Genomic DNA, 9139 nt, shown 5'->3' with positions numbered 1-9139 from the left:
GGCGTGGAAGAAGGCGCGGTGGCGTCGGGAGAAGGGCGTGGCGGTGGCAATGGGGCGCTGGAGACGAGGAAGAAGGGGGCAGCAGGGAAGAAGAAGGCGCTGGAGTGGCGGTTGGCGGGCTCGCGCGCGCTTTTTATAGAGCGCGCCGGACACCTCACGCCAAAACTGTCGCGCGTGCGATTCTTTTCCCGCGCCGGATTCTCCCAGGCCAAACCGTCCTACGCGCGTTAAAACTTGCCTTTTCCCCGCACACGCGTTTTTTAGCGCGGCTGTTAGAGATGCTCTTAGCCAGAGCCTATCCCTAGTAGGAGTGCTTGATTAGATGATGCCAGAGCCTATCCCAGAGGCTTTAATTCCTTTTTTATCAATATAAATATAATCTGTTTATCTAATTCACATCTAGATATTTTCTAAAGATATCACATCTAAGCTCTCATAAATATCACAACAGCGAACCAACCTGTGGTTGAATGTTTAGAGGAACTGTGGTATCTCTAGCCCACCAGGGTTCAAGTCTTGATGTGAGAGTGTATGAGCGCTTAAGTCTGTACCGATGTTCAAAAAAAAAATACCACAGTAAAAAAAAATAGATCACAAGCATAATGAACATCAGGTTAGATGTCACATAATTATGTCATATCTAGATGTGTCCTAGACAGATCCAAATAATCCAAATATAATCGTTGTGACAAATGAATGATTGTGAAGAAAAAAAAACTGTATGCAATGCTCTCTGAGATTACATTACACACAAGCGAGATGACCTGCACTGTATCAGTTGCTTACCGCACGGATCGGGCTACGGCAGGGCGACGCGCCGTGCTGCAGCTTGATGAGGTTGTAGTACATCCCCGCGCGGCCGAGGGCTACGAGGTCGCGGTGCGTCCCTCTCTCCGCCACCCTCCCGTCCTTGACCACGGCGATCATGTCGGAGTTCTGCACCGTGGAGAGCCTGTGCGCCACCACCACGCACGTCCTGGTCCCCTGCAGCATCCGGTCCACGGCGTCCTGCACCAGCCGCTCCGACACCGTGTCCAGCGCGCTCGTCGCCTCGTCCAGCAGCAGGATCCTCGCGTTCTTCAGCACCGCCCTCGCCAGCGCGATCCGCTGCCGCTGCCCGCCGGACAGCTGCGCCCCGCGCTCCCCGATCTGCGTGTCGTACCCGCCCTCCATCCCGCTGATGAACTCGTGCGCGTTGGCCAGCGCCGCCGCGCTCCGAACCTCCTCCTCCGTCGCCTGCTCGTCGCCGTACATGATGTTGTCGCGGATCGTGCCGGAGAAGAGCGTCGGCTCCTGGCTCACCAGCGCCACGTGCGACCGGAGGTGCGTCAGGCCGTACCCCCGGATGTCCTTGCCGTCGATCAGGATCGCGCCGCTCCGCACGTCGTAGAACCGCTCGATCAGCCCGATCACCGTCGACTTGCCCGACCCGCTCGGCCCCACCAGCGCCACCGTCTTGCCCGCGCCGATCTCGAGGCTGAGCCCGGCGAGCACCGTCACCTCCGGCCGCGTCGGGTAGCTGAAGTGCACGTCCCTGAACTCGATGGCTCCCTTGATCCCCTTCTGCAGCTTCTCCTTGTCGTCGTCGGACTCGCTGGCACCGTCGCCGGTGCCGGATTTGATCGCCGGTTCACGGTCCAGCGTGTCGAGGATGGACTGCACCGCGTCCCCGCCTTGCGCCAGGTCCGACGTCAAGCTCCCGGCGTCGGCGATGACCCTCCCCATGCTCATGAGGATGAAAAACACCTGGAACAGCTGCGTGGTGTTGATCTGCCGGCTGGCCATGAGCTTGCCTCCGTACCACAGTGCGAGCGCCGTGCTCGCCGAGGCGTTGAACTGGCACAGGCACAGGCAGAAACCCGAGAACCAGGACTGCCTCATGGTGTCCTTCCTCGGACCCACCTGCGCGGCCTCGTACAGCTGGAGCATCCGCCGCTGCGACGAGAAGGCGGTGATCGTCCGGTGGTTGACCACGGCCTCGCTGGCGAGCTGGCTGCCCTGCACCTGCGCCTTCTTGGCCTTCCTGGAGCCGGCCGTCATGAGCACCTTCTTGAAGTAGAAGCTGGCGATCACCAGCGGCTGCAGGGCCATCATCACCGCCGCGAGGCGCCACGACACGTAGAGCGCCAGCGCGAATCCCAGGGACGCCGTGGCGCCGGCCTGCACCAGCAGGCACATCCGGTCCCCGACGAGGGACCGGACCTTGGTCGCCTGCGTCGCCAGCCGCGCGCACACGGCCGCGCTCGAGTTCTCGTCCTCGTCGAACCACCCGACCTCGAAGGAGAGGATCTTGGCCAGCATCTGGTCCCGGACGCGCTCCGTCAGGCGCTCGCCCATGACGGCGAAGTTGTAGTGCTCCACGATGTTGGCGGCGATGCAGACGATGGCGATCGCCAGGAAGATGAGGGAGTAGGCCCTGGTCTTTGCGCGGATGAGGTCGTGGTCGGTGAGGAAGTACACCGCCGGCAGCGAGCCCATGCTGTATGAGTAGAGCGGCAGCACCGCGCCGAATATGATGGCGCCAGCGCACCCGAGCAGAGCTTGCTTCCACTCCGGGCGGTTCATCTTGAGCAGACGAAGGTGCAACGACTTTTGGGGGTGCGCCGCGTGCGCGACGGGGACCGCGGGCTGGCTGATTTCCACGGTGGGCTCGACAGACCGGAACGACCGCACTGGGCTAGGTCGGAGCTCGCCGCCCGGCGACGCGATCTCCACGCTATGGAACTTCTCCTCCTCCTCCTCTACCACGCGGGGGCCGTCCGCCCGCGCCGCGGACGAGCTCTGCAGGTGCACCATCTTGGCGTACACGCCGCCTTCGCCGCCGTCCATGGCGACGAGCTCGTCGTGCGTGCCGAACTCCACCACGCGGCCCTGGTCGAGCACGGCGATCGTGTCGGCCTTGCGCAGCGTGGAGAGGCGGTGCGCCACGATGACGGTGGTCCGGCCCACGGACGCCCGGTCCAGCGCGTCCTGCACCGTCCGCTCCGACTCGGAATCCAGCGCGCTCGTCGCCTCGTCCAGCAGCAGGATCTTGGGGTCCCGAATGAGCGCCCGCGCAATGGCGATCCGCTGCTTCTGGCCTCCCGACATCTGCGTCCCGAACTGCCCCACCTGCGCCATTTTCAGTTCAGTCATCAGTATACTGAAGCAATGAACAATATCTTAGCAATGAACTGCAGCTAGCAAAATTGTTACAGTGACATACATGTGTGTCGTATCCGTTGGGCAATTTGGTGATGAACTCGTGAGCGTTAGCCATCTTGGCCGCGTCGATGATCTGCTCCGGCGAAGCCGTCTCGTTGCCGAAGAGTATGTTCTCCCTGATGGACGTGGCGAACAGCACGGGCTCTTGGCTCACCAGGCCGATCTTGCTCCGGAGCCACTCCGCGTTGAGCGAGCCGATGTCGTCGCCGTCGAGCAGTATCTCCCCGCTGTCTGGGCGGTAGAACCTCTGCAGCAACGCGATGACGGTGGACTTCCCCGACCCGCTGCCGCCGACGAGGCCGATGGTCGCGCCCTCGGACATGGTGAGGTTGACGCCGTTGAGCACCCGCGTGTCCGGCCTCGACGGGTACGTGAAGTGCACGTCCTTGAACACGATCCGGCCCCTGACGACGTCCTTGGTGGCGCCCTTCTTGCCGGCCTCCTTGAGCGGCGGGAGCTTCTCGATCATCCCCCGCATCCGGGCCGCCGCCACCGAGGCGTCCACGAAGTAGCGTAGGTTCGGGAGCGCCGCCATGATGGAGCTGAAAAGGCATAAATGCACAATGACATGATCGACCTGTCGCTCCTGAGTCGAAAGGGGTGGGCTGAGGTTGAATTGCTTACATTCCCGCCAAGACGATGCAGATGGCGGCGACGAAGACGTGGCCGCCCTGGGCGTGCTGGCGGATGACGAGGACGCTGGCGAGCCAGGACATGAAGGACCAGACGGCGTAGATGGCGCCCATGCTCCCGATGACGGCGCCCTTGATGAGGCCCTGCTTGATGCCCAGCGCCGTGCTCCGCGCCAGCGCGGTCCTGAACCGCTCCAGCGTGTGGCGCTCCCCGTTGTAGGACGCCACAGTCCGGATGGAGGAGACGGCCTGGTCGGCGATGCCGCCGGCGGACTCGTACGCTGCGCGCGACTCCCCGGCCGCGGCCACCATGCGCTTGCCGAGGACCACGCTCGGCACGAAGAAGAGGAAGGTCAAGGGGAGGCCCGCCAGCGCGAGGCGCCAGGCGAACACGAAGCACACGGACATGGCGCCGAAGAAGAGCGTCACGTTGGCCAGCACCATGGGAAGCTGAAATGCAAGCATGTCAGGAGAGCGTGCCTGCGCGGAGGCGTGCCGGTGGTGTCAAGGGAGTGGGGATTGGTGGCCGGACCTTCTCGCTGAGGAAGTCCTGGATGGTGTCGGCGTCGTCGGAGATGGTGGTGATGATCCCGAAGGTGGTGGACTGCGAGGAGGGCGCGGCGTCGAAGAAGTGCACCTCCTGCCGCAGCACGGCCTCCAGGTACAGCCTCCGCATCCTCGACGCCTGCCGCTCCGCCGTTCGGGTCCAGCACACCCCCTCTGCTCAGGCGACATGGGCCAGGAGAACCGTTCAGCCCGGGTAACAAAATCAGTTTGACCGTGTCACTACTGTTGTGCTTACCTAGGAAAGCGCACGCGCCCACTGCAACCGCGAGATACAGCAACCGGAGCGCGAACTGATACCACAGCAAGCAAACAGACAAGAATAAGCTCGACACACCGCGACAGGAGACTGACTGACAGAACTGGAGCATATAAGTACTACTGTTGCTGCTAGCCAGTGGAGTAGAAGTATGTTTTTAGCGCCAACCTTGTCGACGGCGCCGGAGCTGAAGGCGCTGCCGGTGCTCCCGGCGCTCCCGGCGGCGCCGTAGCTGTTGATGATGTCGCCGAGCACGAGCATGAGGAGCGGCTGCATCATGCCGTCGCCGAAGCTCCCCAGCACGCCCAGCATCATGAGGCTCAGGTCGTGCGCGTCCGCGTACCGGACCATCTCCAGGAACGACGCCTTCCCTGCCGCCGCGTCCCCCATCGGCTGATCTTGATCGATCGATTCCTCAAGTTTTCGCCGGGGATGACGCTCGGAGAGCAGAGGGAGCTTAATTAACCAGGTAGATCGATAGTCGTTTTACTCAGGCATTGCCCTAGGATTATGGGCCGGGATACAGCTACTTATCGGTAAATCGTAGTCAGTGGTTGCTGTCCTCCAATCAGAATGCACAGCTGGGCCGCGTTTCTCGTAACGTAGCCGAGCGCCGGATGGAGGTTTTCCGAGCGAGGAATATGCTGACCGGTGGTCGATCGGAGCTGGACATTTGGTGCCGCGTCCGACTTTCGTACTCGTTCAATCGAGAGAGATCGATGCGGCCAAATCGGGTTCACGGAAGCGCTGACGGGTGCGTTACTTGTTCAATCCAGAGAACGTGCCTTGTTTACTCGGAGATGTCCGTGAATTTGCGTACAGGTGGTTGAGTCTGCTGATGTACTGTTGGCGGTTACTTCTCAAGTGGAGGTCAGCTTAGAGAAAGACAGCCTTTGCGTGGTCGAGCCAGTACACGTATTTCCGTCCAAAATGAACGTAGTATCCATGCATGTATTCTCGTCAGATCTACTGTCATGTACGTGTACTCTGCCGGCCTTGCTTGTCTTTTTCTCTGTGTCCCGCATGTCAGCATGTCCACACCAACGATCTCGTGGAACAGGAAAACAGTGTGAATTGCATCATCGATGTCAATGCATGCACACAATATGAACCGGAGTATGAATCGCGGTTATCATATTCCGTGATGCTATGTTTGATTACGGACCTGGGGTATCGAAAGATCTCGCCATTTTCTGTCCCGAGGCCTTTGAGCACAAGTGATTGGTTCCGCTTATCATCTGTTTGGTGTTTAACTTGTCAAGTGGAGGTCAGCTCGGAGAAAGACAGCGTTGCATGATTGAGTTAGTACATTAATTTGTGTCTAAAAAGGTTTAGTAGGCGTATCTATCATGTACACCGCCGGCCTTGTTCGTCTTTTTGCCGTGTCCGTAGCACATGGACAGAGACGCATGCCCCCCGACCAAATTTTACAAAACAGACAGTTCCCAATCTGTCCGAAAGGCCACCAAAATTTCCACGCATAACCAGGACTTGAATGTTCATGTTTTGGGTTTGCCAAATCTGCGAACCACTGTCTGGTACTTATGGTTTGAATGGAGACAACTCAGTAATGATGGGCAGACACAAACGGCAGCCCAAACTCTTTACGCAATGAAAAGCCTTACAGCGATCTATGTTATCGCATGTAGTCCGAAGGCGAAGAAGCGATCAACGGCATGGATGAAACCACGCCCAGGATATAGAAACTGAACGTGGACGCTGGATTTGATCAAGACAACTTAAATGGGTCGGTTGGTGCAATTATCCGCAATCACTCTGAACAGTTTATTGTCGCTGCAAACGAAATATTGAGTTCTTGTTATGATGCTTTCACAGTTGAAGCAAACAACAGTTAGATTTTGGCTGAACTTGGCACGTATGGTGGGCGGCAAGATTGAAGTGGCCTCAGATGATGAAGGGGTTGTCAATGATCTTAATGAAGATGGCTCGAATTCAGTAGCAAGTACCATTATCGATGACTGGTTCTTTATGAAGTTAGATTTTAACCATGTCTTGTTTGAGCATTGCAATAAAGACTATAGTCAGGCTGCTCATGAACTATAGCTAAATTAGCTAAGTACTCTATTCCTAGTGTCTAGATGGATTCACCACCAAATGAGTTGATCTCCTTCCTTGTAAGTGATACAATCACTTTGATGGAATAAAGGAAGAGATTAATTATCAAAAAAAGCCTTCGGGTTCTCATATTGAAGATTCACTTTCAGAAAGTACTGAGAAAACATATGTGGTGGAGCGTATGGGCTATGTTGCTGGACTGGACTCAAATTCTAGTCAAAATATTTTTTCAAACGAAGAAATAATATCTCCTACCCACCGAAATGTCCAAAGTTTGGAAAATTTCGTCCAGGTTCGAAACCCTGGTTGGTAATCCATTTTCTGTGCAAACACCGAAGCACGTGATCAAATCTCAGCGCCTCATGTTTATCTGTTTCGAAAAAAAAACACCGAGGCACGTCCGTGTGTAGCAATTGCACTATCGACCCGAAATCAGGGGGAAATGTCACGTGTTACCGGTGAGATTCTCTTTTTTTGACGAGAAAATTTCCACTCTATTCATCATCAATCATGATAGTACAACGATTACTAAAAATTATAAAGTTTATATTCAGACCCGCAAAGCACCTAGCGACGACTATAAGCACTGATCAGTCAACCAGTCAACCTCGACTTTAAAAACATATGGGGAAAGAAAGAAATCGAAGAAGTTCATGGTTCAAAAATGTTCATGGATTTTTAAAGAGTACACAAACTTCAAAAAAGTTCATGAATTTGAGAAAAAGTTAATCTAATTTGAAAAAAAACAGAGAAGTTCGTGAATTCATGAATACTGTTTTGAATTTGCATTTCTTTAATTCACTATTTTTTTGAATTCACGAACTTCATTCAAATTCATGAACTTCTTGTATGTTTGTGAACTTTTTTGAATTTCATGAACTTTTTCAAACGGTCGAGTCAACGATCAATGGGCAAATTCATGAACTTCTTGTATGTTTGTGAACTTTTTTGAATTTCGTGAACTTTTTCAAACGGTCGAGTCAACGATCAATGGATCAAATCAACGGTTGATTCAGTGGTCAACATGGGCAAGTCAACAAGTCAAACCCATGGCGAAGACGACCCGAGCGACCCACCAGGTCGCATTTGTGGGCCGGCCCCTTGATGCTGCAATCAGCGCCAGTTGTCTTCGGGGCGCTAAAGGCGTCAAATAGGGAGTCTCACTTGTGTTGGGCTTCAGGTGGTTACAACATGACACATGTTTCAAACCAACTGATTATGTCTTCCTACTCTCTCAAAAACGTTGATTGTATCATGTGTGGGGTGGTTGTAACATGACCCATGTTGCAAACCAGCTGAATTTATCCCGCATGGGCGCGCAAAAAAGAAATAGCATTGCACGCCATCCGAGCAAACTCGAAATCAACAGTCGACGTGCACTGAGAGCATCTCCAACCGCGTCCCCAACAGGCCCTTCCCAGGCGTTTTTGCCGCGCCGACGCTGAAAAAACGGCCCAGTCGCACCTCCCAAAGGCCCGTTTTTCGCCGGCTTAGGACGAAACTAGTGCCGGCGGATCCAGGCCGAACCAGGCTTCCTGGGGCGCCGACACAAGCGAAAAGGGCGCGTGGGTCCGCCCTGTCGGCGAGGCGAGCGCCTCTTCCCGCGTTTTCCCCACTTCTCTCCCGTACTCTTCCTTCCTCCCGCCAATCTCCCTCCCGCTCGCCTCCCTTCCAGCCGGCCGCCATGTCACCGAAGATGTACGTCGCCTCCCGCGCGGCGGCAACCGTGACTGCCTTCGTCGCGCAGCTGAAGCAGAGGAAGCCGAGGGCGCCGCCGATCAAGCCACCGGGCATGTCAAACGCCGAGTGGAGGGCGGAAGTTCAGCGGCGGGAGGCTGTCACCGCCGACCGGCGAAACAGGGCCATCGCCAAGAAGGCCCGCGACAACGCGGCGCGCGCGGCTGCGGCTGCCTCTGCGGACCTAATCGAGGCCGAGGCGACTCGCGCGGGGATGATGAATCCACCCGAAAGCCACGGCCAGTACGCGCCCTGGGACCAGCAAGGCGTCGGCTCTCCGCAACCATGGGGATCGCCCTCGCCGGGCTACGCCGACGGGGACACGCACGGTGGGTTCAACCCAAACGTCATCTTCCCCCATGGATACCCGGCCCAGCGCACGCCCTCTCCCGCCTTCACCGGCGTGCAGTACCCTCCATACAACTACTCGCCGCCCGCCTACGCTTCCTCCCCGACGCCCCCGCTACGCCGTGGCCCGCTGCCCTTCTCGCACCTCGGCGACACCAACGAGATCGAGGCCGACATGGATGACATCATCGCGACAGGTTCGGCGGCGGCCGCCGCATCTCCCAGGTTCATCACCCAGGACAAGGTGGTGGATCTCAGCGGCGGCATGGACGGCGAGCTCAGCTACGTCTACGGCGAGGACGAGCAGGAGGAGCAGGAG

General features: G+C 56.8%; 1 protein-coding gene across 1 annotated transcript; it reads right to left on the bottom strand.

The window, feature by feature from the left end:
- Positions 1-708: 708 nt before the first annotated feature.
- LOC123185628 (ABC transporter B family member 15-like) lies at positions 709-5049 on the bottom strand. The gene is made up of 7 exons (XM_044597480.1): positions 4828-5049; positions 4639-4693; positions 4369-4556; positions 4117-4286; positions 3206-3746; positions 1303-3111; positions 709-1224 (listed from the first exon to the last, which is right to left on the bottom strand). Exons 1-7 carry the CDS (start codon positions 5047-5049, stop codon positions 775-777), a joined length of 3435 nt encoding a protein of 1144 aa, XP_044453415.1. The 3' UTR covers positions 709-774.
- Positions 5050-9139: the final 4090 nt, after the last annotated feature.

This window comes from Triticum aestivum, chromosome 2A, assembly GCF_018294505.1.
Source record: "Triticum aestivum cultivar Chinese Spring chromosome 2A, IWGSC CS RefSeq v2.1, whole genome shotgun sequence".
Lineage (NCBI taxonomy): Eukaryota > Viridiplantae > Streptophyta > Magnoliopsida > Poales > Poaceae > Triticum > Triticum aestivum.
Note: the sequence above shows the minus strand (reverse complement) of the source record. Positions and strands in the feature narration are given on the sequence as shown.